The sequence below is a fragment of the Parasteatoda tepidariorum genome, chromosome 6 (genome assembly GCF_982258835.1).
Source record: "Parasteatoda tepidariorum strain Cologne lab strain chromosome 6, Ptep-v5.0, whole genome shotgun sequence".
In the NCBI taxonomy this organism is placed as follows: domain Eukaryota; kingdom Metazoa; phylum Arthropoda; class Arachnida; order Araneae; family Theridiidae; genus Parasteatoda; species Parasteatoda tepidariorum.
In genome coordinates, this window is record NC_141760.1 from 83,431,694 (window position 1) to 83,446,013 (window position 14,320).

The 14,320-nt window shown below is 28.9% G+C and overlaps 1 protein-coding gene across 1 annotated transcript in view; it reads left to right on the forward strand.

Annotated features, from left to right (window-relative positions):
* LOC107450855 (uncharacterized) overlaps positions 1-14,320 on the forward strand; it is a 78,826-nt gene that overhangs the window by 37,428 nt on the left and 27,078 nt on the right. The window contains exon 2 of the mRNA XM_016066769.4: positions 13,285-13,502. Within this exon, the coding sequence (XP_015922255.1) occupies positions 13,325-13,502 (178 nt within the window). The 5' untranslated portion in view covers positions 13,285-13,324. The remainder of the gene's footprint in view (positions 1-13,284; positions 13,503-14,320) is intronic.

Consider the following 14,320-nt stretch of genomic DNA (forward strand, 5'->3'; position numbering starts at 1 on the left):
AAACTTCTTGTCCTGTTCGAAAAGTAACGGCTTTTCTGGTTTGAAACAATATATTTTTAGACAGAAAGGTAGTAAACTTCCTTCAAAACTTTCAGTGTTTATAGTTTTTTGCTTTAAAATTCTATTGAACTAAAAAAAGGAAACTTATTTTTGCTATGGAGCAATTCAAATAGGAAAATTAAACTTATGAAGGAAAATTAAACTTATGCAATTTTATTTCAAATATTTTATTTTTCTCGTAATTAATTTACCTAATTAATTGGCGAATGGAAATCGCAACATAAAAAAAACCTGGTTTATCAATTTCTGCTTATTTTTTAAAAAAACTTTTATGCGTCTTTTTTTTAATGCGTCTTGTTTAACTTTTTGTGCATTTAATAAGCTCAATACCTTCATTTCATTAATCAACTTCTATACAAGCATAATTGAAGAACTTAATTTGAAGAAATATTAGGTGGCGAAAGAAAAAATTAATTAAAAATATTTTTTCTCTCAAAAAATATTGCACTTTTTTTCATGTAAACCTCAAACAGATGGTTGCAGACACACAAATGTAGACTCATTTTTCTGATAATATGTTTCTAACTAAATTTTTTATAATTAAAACAAATTTTTAAGACAAATACATTAAAAGATCCAAAGATTTTTTTGAAAATCCTCCCAGTGAAGTGAATTTTTTAAAAATTGCTGTATTTTAAATGTCATTGATTGTTAAGTACCATGAAAGAGCTCAAGAAAGATGGATAATAATTATCCTGTAACCGTAGAGGTATTAAATATTAGAGATTAAAAAAAAAGAATAAAATCAGAACGAATTTATATTATCAATGTATTATTATTATTTTTTTGTAAATGAGACCTTTGCACGCGGATTTAGTATGGTAAAGACAGTTATGTAAGATTGATATATATGAAATAAATTTAAGAATCTTCTTAAACAATCATCTTTTTAATTCGAAAACCTACTGTTTCCACAAGAAGACGTAGGGTAGTAATAATAGTTTCTATCAATTAAAAAAAAAATCTGCAGTCAAATAAGTTCGAATTTTTATTTTATATGAGCAGTATTTGATCAGCCACTAAGTGGCCTCATCTTTGTAATTTTAAATTTTGGAGACAATTTTTAATTTTAATTTTTTCTGTTTTTAACAAATTTTTAATTTTGAAGAACAATAAGAAAGCGTCATGCATTTAAAAAAAAAGGAAAATAAAGAATGCCACTGATATGAACGAGGTAAATATGTAAAACTTCGCAGTTAGAAAATGAAATTATAGTAAAATACCGACACTTTAGGTGCGTAATCCGTAAAATCAGTTCTACCGTAAAATACTATACCGTTTTCTTACAGTTAATATTAATTTAATTAGAGCGATTTTATGATAATTATTATTGTAGGAGCCGTGCTGGCACGGGGGACAGAGCATTTGCCTTCCAATAAGGTGAACCGGGTTCGAATTCCAGAGAAAGCTGGTACATATGAATTCCGCATCCGGCTTGCACCGACCACAGTGCTGACGTAAAATATCCTCACCGTATCATGGATTAGAGTCCTCCTGCCGTCAGGATAACAATTGGACGTTTTCGTGGTTTTCTTCTCCATGTAACGCAAATGTGGAATAGTTCTCTTAAAAAGCCCTTCTCGGAGGCAAGTTTCTCCCAATACTTGATCCAGGAGTTCCGTTGTCTTCTGGATTGGGCTTAAAATTACAAGGCTACGGAGTTGAACACTAGTAGTCGTAAACCCTAAATTGGATTGGCTGTTTAACAACGGTTATAAAAAAAAACATTATGACTGTGAAAATTGCGGTATATCAAACTTTTTTCTGTTATCCAGTAAAAATAGTTTTTGCTGTAAAAAGTACTGGCAGCCTGAGTGCCGGTACTTTTTATCATAATTTTTTAAAGCATAGTGCTTGATAATTTCGAGTACTTTTCGAAATTTTTTTGCCTCATAGCAGTAAATTTATGCTGTTAATAGTTTAGGAGAGGTAATTCAATACTGAAAATTTATTCGTGTTCAGACTTTTTGAAAGTTTTTTTTTAATTTATCGCTTAAATTGTCGAAAACATTTTAAAAAATTCGGAAAAATTTCGTTTGTTTAAATTACGCAGAAATAAAGATAATTTTAAAAATCTAAAATGAGAAAGATGTATAATACAAAACTACCTTTCGAAAATTTCGCTTTGCAGAATTGCTTTGCTTGCCAGAATATAATTTTGTCTGCAAAAAGAAAAAGAAAACTCTTTAAAATTTTAAAATAATGCTAATGCTTGTGAAACTTTACTAGCTTTGTGATACTTCTTATAAAGCAATTTAAGTGCAAAGAAAAGTAAAAGCTATTGAAATACCGTAATGGTATTAAATTCTGGCTGGATGAAAATCGGAGTTTTCCTTGAGTTGGATCAAATCCTTTAGCCATTAATGAACCATAGTAGGAAAACTAGCAAAAAATGTGAAGAAAAAAAAATTAAGTACGACAAAACAATTAGGACATATTTTGAAAAGGCAAAGAGGTGATTAGATAATACTCTGAGTAAACAAGTATGGCTAAAACAACTAGAGCATGTAAAAATTTATCATGTTACTAGCTCTATGGGAACATCAAAAAACTCGGTAATTTTTACAGAAGCACTTCGATAATGATATGTTGGCAAAATTAACAATAAATTATGGTTTTATAATGTGTGTTAAATGTAATTGTTTTATACTGTGCGTAAAATACAGTAAAATTTGATAATTCTATCATAATACTTTAGAGCATGGTATAAAAGTAATTCATTAGGTTAAATTTATTTCTCAGTTTTGTATTTTTTATTAAATGCGTGATAATAAGAACTATAATTTTGATAACGAGAAGTATGATTTGTTTCAATACAGTATATTTTAATTTCATTAATCACTATGTTTCTTTTTAAAAAACAAACTAAAAATGTCATTACTATACAGTAGTGCGGTAATTTTACAGAAGGTTATTCTCCATATGGTGATATATTGAGTGATTATTTTGGCGTTAATTTTGAAACTATTTTCAAATTTGAAGTAATTTTGACGTCAATTTTAAACTTTTTTAAAAAATGTATAAACTGACTTTACTGTAGGAAGTGATCATAAAAATATGCTCTAAGTTTGTCTAGAAGTTTTTAAAGTTGATGTATTATCATTGATCAATTGATAAATACATACACCAATGATATCTTTCTTTTTAAATGTTTATCCACAAAAATAAAGTATTATTTTAACGATACATGTTTTTGTTAAAAACTAATATAAAAATAAGTTTTAGATTTTGTTAAAAAAGTAAAAAAAAAAAAAATCATTTTATTTTTATTTTATAACCGTCGTGGAAAAGCCGACCTAATGTTGAGTTTACGAAAACCAATGTTCAACTTCATAGCCTTGTAATTTTCTGGATGAAGTATTGGGAGAAACTTATCTTCACTTTTTTTATGAAACTAACCCGAATTTGCGTTACAATGAAGAGAAAAACCATAATAACCTCTCATGGTTAGCCTGACTAAAGGGGGACTCTAACCCCATGATCCGTCTACCACTAGCTATATTTTACATTAGCACTGCGGTAGGTGTAAGCCGGGTATGGATTTCGTATTGCCCAGCCATCGCTGGGATTCGAACCCGGATCATTGGGAGGCAAGCGCTCTATCTTCTGAGCTACCACTGCTCAATAAAAAACATTGAAAAAAAATACCAAAAAAATTCTGTTTGTGTTAAAATATTTTTATTGATCAACAATACATGTTATTAAGCGCATTCTACCTCTACTTCTTACATCCATTTAATCGTAAATAAATGTCTGATAAAAAAAATACTTTTCTCTCTATTTACAAAAAAGGTACAGCTTTCAAATATCATTACTGCGAAAAATCTCGGTTACGCAACGTACTTATAACTCAATTAAAAAACGATTTAAATGCAGTCTTAAGAAATGACACATCTCTTAAAAAAATCTAATTACTGCCCTCAGAAACCCAAATAACCGAAGAAAGTTATTTAATTGAATTAATCCACATAACATTCGGATACCTTTCTAATAACTTTCACTCTATTCAAGACGTTTTCTTTAAAAAAAAAACTTAATATAATAACTTAAGCCTGAAAAGAAAATAGCCGCGAATCCCTTTCAGGCACATGTGCCGGGGCATCGAGAGAAAGATTAGGGCGTATCTCGAGCGTGCAGGGACGCAGGACAAAACGGGGCGACCGACCGTGAAAACTGGGAATTATGAGAAAAGAGGCCTTTTGTCCCGAATAGAAAAACAGGGCGGCGATAGAGGAAAAGAGTAGCGAAAATAGTCTTTGTCGGTAGTTATTTATTTTCCGGTGATTTCTTTTTTCATGTCCCGGAGCAAGTTAAATGCATGGAAAGTGGTGGGTTATGTATCCAGGAAAGCAATGAAGGATAAAAACTGTGATAAAGGATAAAAAAAAGTATTTTAGCTCTAGACTTTTGAAAGTTTTTAGAGTTCAGTGGCTTAACGATGCATGCCCGCTTTAAGTTGGTGGTGATAAAGAAACTACAGAGTAAAAATTGTTCATGAATTATATAATAATGTTTTATTTAAGTTTTAACAACTTTTATTTCAAGCAGTCTAATTTATTGTGCTATGTATAATGGATACATAATAAAAGTAATTTTATAGAGAATATCGTTTTTTATTCTTTTTTTAATTCTTCCAGAGGTAGAGAAATTAGGGTTCAGATTTCTTTTCAATGAAAATAAGACTTGATAATAAAACTTTTATTACGAGTAGTCTAATTTATTGTGTTGCGAACTCCAGATAAGTAATTTTTCAAGAAAATGATAATCTATTATTCTCTTTTTAATTCTTCCACAGGTAGTAAAATAAGGATTCAGATTTCTTTTCAATGAAAACAAGACTTCATAATAAAACTTTTATTACGAGTAGTCTAATTTATTGTGCTGCGAACTCCAGATAAGTAATTTTTCAAGAAAATGATAATCTATTATTCTCTTTTTAATTCTTCCACATGTAGTAAAATAAGGATTCAGATTTCTTTTCAATGAAAACAAGACTTCATAATAAAACTTTTATTACGAGTAGTCTAATTTATTGTGTTGCGAACTCCAGATAAGTAATTTTTCAGGAAAATGACAATCTATTATTCTTTTTTTAATTCTTCCACAGGTAGAAAAATTAGATTTCAGATTTCTTTTCAATGAAAACAAGACTTCCTGATAAAACTTTTATTACGGATAGTTCACTTGATTGAGTTGCTAACTCTAGATAAGTAATTTTTCAAGAAAATGATAATCTATTATTCTCTTTTTAATTCTTCCACAGGTAGTAAAATAAGGATTCACATTTCTTTTCAATGAAAACAAGACTTCATAATAAAACTTTTATTACGAGTAGTCTAATTTATTGTGCTGCGAACTCCAGATAAGTAATTTTTCAAGAAAATGATAATCTATTATTTTCTTTTTAATTCTTCCACAGGTAGTAAAATAAGGATTCAGATTTCTTTTCAATGAAAACAAAACTTCATAATAAAACTTTTATTACGAGTAGTCTAATTTATTGTGCTGCGAACTCCAGATAAGTAATTTTTCAAGAAAATGATAATCTATTATTCTCTTTTTAATTCTTCCATAGGTAGTAAAATAAGGATTCAGATTTCTTTTCAATGAAAACAAGACTTCATAATAAAACTTTTATTACGAGTAGTCTAATTTATTGTGTTGCGAACTCCAGATAAGTAATTTTTCAGGAAAATGACAATCTATTATTCTTTTTTTAATTCTTCCACAGGTAGAAAAATTAGATTTCAGATTTCTTTTCAATGAAAACAAGACTTCCTGATAAAACTTTTATTACGGATAGTTCACTTGATTGAGTTGCTAACTCTAGATAAGTAATTTTTCAAGAAAATGATAATCTATTCTTTTTTTTTTAAATTCTTCCACAGGTAGAAAAATTAGTTTTCAGATTCCTTTCAATGAAAACAAGACTTCATAATAAAACTTTTATTACGAGTAGTCTAAATTATTGTGTTGCGAACTCCAGATAAGTAATTTTTCAAGAAAATGATAATCTATTATTCTCTTTTTAATTCTTCCACAGGTAGTAAAATAAGGATTCAGATTTCTTTTCAATGAAAACAAGACTTCATAATAAAACTTTTATTACGAGTAGTCTAATTTATTGTGCTGCGAACTCCAGATAAGTAATTTTTCAAGAAAATGATAATCTATTATTCTCTTTTTAATTCTTCCACAGGTAGTAAAATAAGGATTCAGATTTCTTTTCAATGAAAACAAGACTTCATAATAAAACTTTTATTACGAGTAGTCTAAATTATTGTGTTGCGAACTCCAGATAAGTAATTTTTCAAGAAAATGATAATCAGTCATTCTTTTTTTAACTTTCCCAGAGACAGAAAAATTAGAGTTCAGATTTTCTTTTAGTGAATCCAGGCCTTCATAATAAAACTTTTATTACGGGTAGTCTACTTTGTTACGAACTCTAGATAAGTAATTTTTCAAGAAGATGATAACTTACTATTCTTATCTATTAATTTTTCAGAGGTATAAAAATTAGAGTTCAGATTTCTTTCTAATGAAGCCAAGACTTCCAAATAAAACTTCTATTATGTTGCATATTGAAGATGCATAAAAGCAATTTTTTAAGAAAATGATAATATATTCTTCTTTTTTTGATTCTTTAGAAATAGACAAATTAGCGTTCAGATTTCTTTTTAATGAAGCCAAAGGCTTCCTAAAAATGATAATGATGATAAATGATAGTGATGATAAATGGTAATGATGATAAATGATAATGATGATAAATGATAATGATGATAAATGATAATGATGATAAATGATAATGATGATAAATGATAATGATGATAAATGATAATGATGATAAATGATAATGATGATTTTAGGCAAATAGCAACTTTGCAACAGAATATTAAGTACCATTTTTATTTATTAATTCTTTAGGTCTAAAAAAATAGCTTTTAGATCTTTTTAAAATCAAATCTTAATTTTCCAGTAAAGGTTCAGATAGTCAACATTTAACATTTTAAGCATAATTTTATGAAAAAAGAATATAAATGATCTTTTTTCTTTACATCTTTAATTGTTCCTCTTTTTTTTCATAGGTAAAAAATATTTCTCTCCTTTTTAATGAAAATAAAAACATTCTAGTATATTTTAAAACAAAGAAATTCGCTATCACAAGAATTTTTATCACTCCATTGTAAAAATTCAGGTTCAAATTACTATAAAAAGTAACAGCACCTTTGGGTGCTTCATTTGTAAAATCCATTTTTACCGAAAAATATTATATCGCAATTTTTACAATAATATTTGCTTAGTTAGAATAATTCCATGATTTTATAGGAATCATTACTGTTAAAATTGCGGTATATTAAATTTCTAGTTCCGTAACATTTTTTGATAAAAATGGACTTCACGTAAAAAGTATCGGCCCTCCAATGGTGGTAATTTTTACCTTAATTTGGCCCAGAATTTTTTTCACGGTGAGCATAATTATATGTTTTCGGTAACTCCAATCTCTATATATATATATTTCCCTTACACGGTGGCAAAAAAGCCTCATTACAACTCCCCGAATAGCAACGCTAGGAAATCGACCGATGATTGCCGCTAAAAATGTCACATGCCAAATCTAGCTGAGATGGCTCAACATATAGCGCTTTTAAAAGCGGAAACTATAATAACCAGAAAGAGCATAAGCTTGGCAGAAATGAGTAGTCTTTGTCGATAGATCTCTATTTTAGTATTTTGTCGAAAGCGCTTTTTTTCACGAATTTATATATTACGAACTTATTTGACGATTTTCGATTTATATCACGAGTTTATTTGTTTTACTAGAATTTATTTGTTTATGGTTTTTACATTGCAATTCACTTATTTCAATTTTTAATAGACTTAATTATAGCCAAAATTTTAACCTTTTTAAAGAGATATCAGTTTTAGAAATTTTATCTTAAGATTTTATACTATAGCACATTTCCAATAGGTTTAACGAATTACATGTCATTTATTTGAATTCAAATTTATTTTAATGACTTAGTATTTACTAAAAAGATGTAATTTAAAAAAAAGAAGTTGTTATATGGATTTGAATGATTGTTTTGAATTCTTAGAATTTTGTGCATTTGCAATGTGCCTAAAGTTAGTAGCGAGCGAAGCGAGCTTGGTTTACGAAACCATATAAGATTGCGTAGCAATTTTTGGGGGTTAGCGAGCGTTAGCGAGCAGGGGGAGCAGCCCACTAGTTTATATTAATATTATTACTACATTTTGTTATATTTAACTATAGTTTGCCATGCGTTTTGCCATGAATTGCTTTACCAAATTGATTGGCACGTTAAACAACACTAAAATAAAAGTACTTTTAATCGAGGCATTATAATCAGAATGTACTACTAAAATTATCTTTAAATCTAGCAATTGAGAAATAAAGACCATTACTTTTAAATGTAATTTTAAGCCCCGGAATTTACACTTTTGTTTTTAAATTAGATAACACGGAGAAAATTACCGTACTATATGGCAATGTCATTTTCTAAAATATATTGACTTAAGGAAAAAAAGCAAGTGATAAATGAGAAACATGGACGATAATGTTGAGCGAAGTGAACAGGTGGCAGAACCTTTTAGGTAGGTAAAAAAATTAACAATTGAAATGGAATTTTTCTTTAATTCTATTGTCAAGTTGCAATATTGTATCAAAAATGAACAAGTGCTTATCCCTCAAAGAATATTTAAACAATTTTTAGTTTTATTTCACTATTTTTTTTAAAAATTAAATATCTTCAATCATATTTTTTACTAAACGCATAGCCTACATTTTTAAAATTCCAATTTGAAAAGATCCTAAAATAATTTTATTGCGAACCCAAAAATATTTTTCGAATGGAGAAGTATTCTCCATTTCACATCTTTATATTATTTTTTTTTCCAATTTACTTTAGAAATCTTTTCTGTAACATTGCGATCGATATCTTTATAACTTTTCAATTTAACGCTGATAAAGGAATTGAAAAATCACAATGAAAGCCTGATCAGGAAAAAAAAGAAGGCCAGAGCTATTGGCAGAGATCACGCGACATATAGTGCTCGGGGAGTAAAGATTCAATCAACTGTCTTAAAATACATTTTTTTTCTTCATTTTTATCCCTTGTTCGTCTTAGAGGTTGATGATAAAAGATAAAATTCCACGCGCCTTTTCTTATTCTGATTTTGAACTTGCTAAAAGAAGGTCGAAAGAAAATAGATTATCATTTTAGCTCTACGAAGTATTTGAGAAAGCCAATCTTGTAGGGTACATCAGCGTGATTGATGCTTGAAGCCAAGCATTGTTAATCGAATTTTGAAAGCATATCTTATGTTGTATTAGTTTTGTTCTGGTGAGAAAAATTACTTGAAGACTAAAAATAACGTTTAAAATAAAATAACCTTAAATGAAAACAACTAAAATAACTCAAGTAACTGAAAAAGCTTTATAGAAGAACAGAAATGCAATTGTTATAATTAAGTAAACGAATAAATACGGACAAGTTCTTTTTTTCAGATTTTCTGTCAGGTAATTGTCATTGCTGTCATCAGTTTAAACATGATTTGCAAAACACAACTATAGTGCAAAAAAATTGATACTTAAATATCACGAAACTTTCTTTATTTTTAGCGAAACTATCTCTCGGCATATGTTCTGAATAAAGATTTCGTCAAAGTGACGAAATTTTGTCAAAAGTAATAAAATATTTCCGGAAAAAAAACTCGTAGTGCCTAAATCTATACAACTTTTACAATAATCACTTTATCGTGATCACCATAAAGGCGGATCAAAGCTCCTCTTATAACACGAGAATGACAAATGGAACAAAGGGAATACCCATGTCTGAAACGGGATACGAACCCGGGATCTTCCTAACAGGATGTCAACTCGTTGACAATCATATTTCGTCACTTTATTTTTAATCGTTTAGTCTTCATATTAGTTTCGTCATTCTAGTTAACAATCTCCCACAGTGCATTACGATGTGGTTTTGAGTCGAGGGAGCAATTTCGTCGTAAATTTTAGAGCTCGTGCCTCGACACTAATCACATGATTTCGTCACGAGATGATTTTCAAAATTAACGAAATACAGCTCAAGAAGTGCTGAATCATGAAAAGTGAGAATTTTATTTCTGGAGTGTACAGGTTTTGAACCGGTAGTGTAGAAAACAAAAAAGTTTGTTTCTTTATATAGCTGAACGGAAAAGATTATCGTCGCTGATAACTTAGTGGCGCAAGGAGAAATATGTGAATTTCTCATTCATGTGTTGGGGAATTCTCAACCAGTGGAAACCGAAAATGTGTAGAAATGGATGGTAAATTTACTAAATTTGCAATTCAGTAATGCAGTTTTAAATTTACTAACAAAAAACACCTTAATAAGACCACATTTTATTGGCAGTTTAAACATAAGGCATTATCGAAACTCAACCGCAAAAATTACTGTAATTTTTGGTGTTCTCGTGAAGTTAGAAAAATCAGTAAATTTTACCATAACCTTGTAGTTTCGATTATACTATTTTTTTAAGTGTGGAGGAGATACATAGATTATGGGTACTTTATTCCACCCATAATATATTATGTGGATTATGGGTAGAATAAAGTAAATAAGTGAATAATTTAGTGAAGGAAGAAAACAAGTAAAAAAGATCAGGTGAAAAAAGAAACGCATTAAACACAAGAAAGTTGAAAAGCACTCAACCAATTCAAAATTATAACCGATTATTATCAAAAATAATTTTTTACATTAATTTAATGCCAATACAAAGAGAATCTTTCTTCTTTTCGTTAGATAAGTGCGCAATTAAATTTAAAAAAAAATAGCACGAATTTAAATAAAATTTGTTTCATTTTATGATTTGAATAACACATAATGATAATAAAAAAAATATAAAAAATTAATTGCAATGAAAATGCATTAATTCTTTAAGTCACAAGATGTTTTATTTTTAATTCATATTGATACTAACAAAAGATATCTAGAAATCAAATGATCTATTTAAAAGAAAAATGCGGAAATTTTAAATAAATGAATGCTTTATTTGAGCAAATAAAGCTGAAAGAAATTTAATGAGATATTAATTTTTAACATTACTTTGGTTTTCTTTGAAGTTGAATGTTCTACTTTGAACTAGTAAAAATATGAATGAAAAAGGAATGATAAGTGGTATATTTTTCCTTAAGGATAAAAATGTTTTTTGTGCAAACTACTAGGATATTTAAGATAAAAAAATGCTCTTTTCATATGAAATTTCTTTTTAATAATTGTGACATTAATTTTAATTTTCGAAATTGTATAAACTTGATGTTTCAAAAATAGCACTAATATGTAATTTTAGAATCATCATAAAAATTGATGTGTAGTGATAAGAGCTAAAACTTCGAAGATCAAAAAATCCGGTAAACCGTTATCATATGAACAGAAAAAATGCCAAACGAATAGTTTAATTACCGTATATTTTGGTTTTATTAACCAAAGTTATGCTTTTTTAATCAGAAATATCATTACCACACAGTTTGGTAATTAGCCATAAAGCTGTTTAACACAAAAAAAATTAAGTGTTGTCCATCTCCATAAAGTAAATAGGTGTAACAACAAGATCAACTAAGTAAACGATATTCCAAGCTCATTTGATAAAACACACCTCAACCACAACCTAACTCAGATTCCCATTGCCTAATGAAAATCCTAGCTCCAATATCCTGTTAAATTTCATTTCTTCCTGTTTTAAAGCTATGCTAGTTAAATGGTTAAAAACCGTGCATTTTTGCATTCGTGTTGCCGGTTATTTCACCGCAATTTTAGAATAAAAATTCGAACAGTGTATTAATCTTTAACAGTTCTTGCAAATAATACTCGAACACATTTTAAGGTATGATCAGAGAGTATGAATTTGAATTTTTTTTCAAAATTCATAAAAATTCAATCTGTAATGAACATTAACGTCAGGAAATATTTGGACGATAAGCCTGGAAATATTTTCAAAACATAATGAATACTATTTAAAAAATTGAAAGACTAAATAACGGCTTTGTAAGATTCTAAAAAGAGTAAAAGTCTTAAACCTTTGCATGCGTAACGTGTATGCATTCATTAAGGTACTATCATAAATATATTCATGTGTCTAAATAAATTTGTTATGATTTTCCTCTTCTTTAATAGAAAAATCATATCAGTTTCCCATAATCAATGAAACAACACCGGGGCCATGTAAAAGGTTTTTCTTTTTGTATAAATCGAATTTATACTAATTTTTGTCTGTGGCAAGTAAATTACCGATTTTGATGTAGTTGAAAAAATGTAATGTAACACAAATATTCCTTATAGTATTAAATAAAACAAAATAGGATACAAGGAAGAAAAAGAGATTCAAAATTACCAATCTGTATGGCAATGAAATTTCTGGTAAAAAAGATACAAACAAAATACTGGTAATAAAATCAAAGTAGTATATGGTATTTAAAAATCCATTTAGTAATTTTTCTGTCTATACAGTAACACTTTACTGAAAATTTTGGTTTTCAAAATTATAGTTCTTATTATCAAAGATTTGGTAAAAGATACGAAACTGAAGAGTAAACTTTACCAAGTGAGTGATTTTTATTCTCTGCTCTAAGAAATCCCAATAAAATGACCTAAGTTTGCCACATTTGCTACGTTTTATCACATATTATAAAACTACATTTTATGGTCAATTTAACCAAAATCATTCAATGCACTTAAGTTAAAATTGTCAAGCTTTTTAGCGTTTCCTATGTGCTAAATTTAACCATATTAAAATAGTTTTGATCATACTATTTTCTAAGTGTGGTCATCTATTTACAAGTTTATTTCTTTAGGAAATAGTTAAAAAATAAAGGCAACACTTAAATAAAGTTAAACATCGGGAAAAAATACAAACAATACACCATAAACACGTTATTATAGATTTGGTTCGATAATATAAAATTTTTGTCATTTATCACAAATAAGAGCCTTTGTCTGGACATTAAAGAGAGATCTTCATTGTAGAACCGAGATATAGTACGTCTGCTCATTTGGTATTATTTGCGTTTTTTGCTCAATTCAGCTTCAATCATATATAGCACAAAATTGACTATATCATCAAATGGATTGTTCAATTTACTATAATCTAGTATCTTTTAGCACTGTGGAGTTGTAAATAAACAACAGCCTTACATTTCTCAAAATTGATTAATTTTTCTTTGTCTAGAAAAATGGCTTGAGCAACTTCTGGAGTCATAAAGTCGACAATGATATTGTCATTGCTGTTCACGCTTATGTTTTTGGGAAATGTAGTTTTTGCAGAGAAAATCGGATGTTTGCCTACCGAATACCGTTGCAGTTCTGGGCAGTGTGTCGATGGCGGTCGTTATTGTGATGGGAATCTTGATTGTTACGATGGCAGTGATGAACCCGAAATGTGTACAAGTAAGTGTTTGAATATTATAAAACTTTTTTTGCAACAATTTTTTATTTTTGTTGTCAAATTTTCTAAAGTTTTATACTTGTAAAATTTCTTTATCTTTCAAACCAGCGATTATCGGTTGATATAATGTATTCAGATGATAAAATATTAAGAAGGATTAGGATTCTATTCCCAGTGGTGTGGTAGCTTGCACTCCACTCAGCATCAGATTGGTGCATTGTTAGAATTTTCATTCTGTAATTATGGCAAAACCACCGGCAGTAGTCTGCCCATCCGATTGACCATTAAGTTTACGGTAAAGAACATTTTTTACCTTAATGTTATGAAACCGATTAAAACTAATGTGGTTATAAAACCATGAATACAAACTATACAGTTTTTTAAATCATTTACAACTAGCCTGGTTTCAAAACTGTAAAAAAAGAAGAATTTCATCTGGCCATAGGAGCTAGGCTTTTTATTAGGTAATAGGCATTAGAGAGTGCAGGACTCAAATTCGGGAATATAGGACACTGTAAACTCTTCATGTGTTGAATCGAAAGGAGGAAATATTGTGCCAATGTTGTGTCTCGAACACCAGTTTAATCGGGCACAAGACTGTCTGATTAGCCCTCTCGGCTATAATATGTACGCAGTTGCCGAAAACTAAGTGGCGTCATTAGGTGGGCTTATTGGAGCACTAAAATTCTGGTTGCTTAAGCATTTTAGGTGAAAGCAGTTAATAAACGGTTTTTCTCACAATTAACAGTTTGATTACCTTCTTATTTATGGTAATTTGACTGTTTTGCTTGAATACGGTAAAATAACAATGAAATAAATT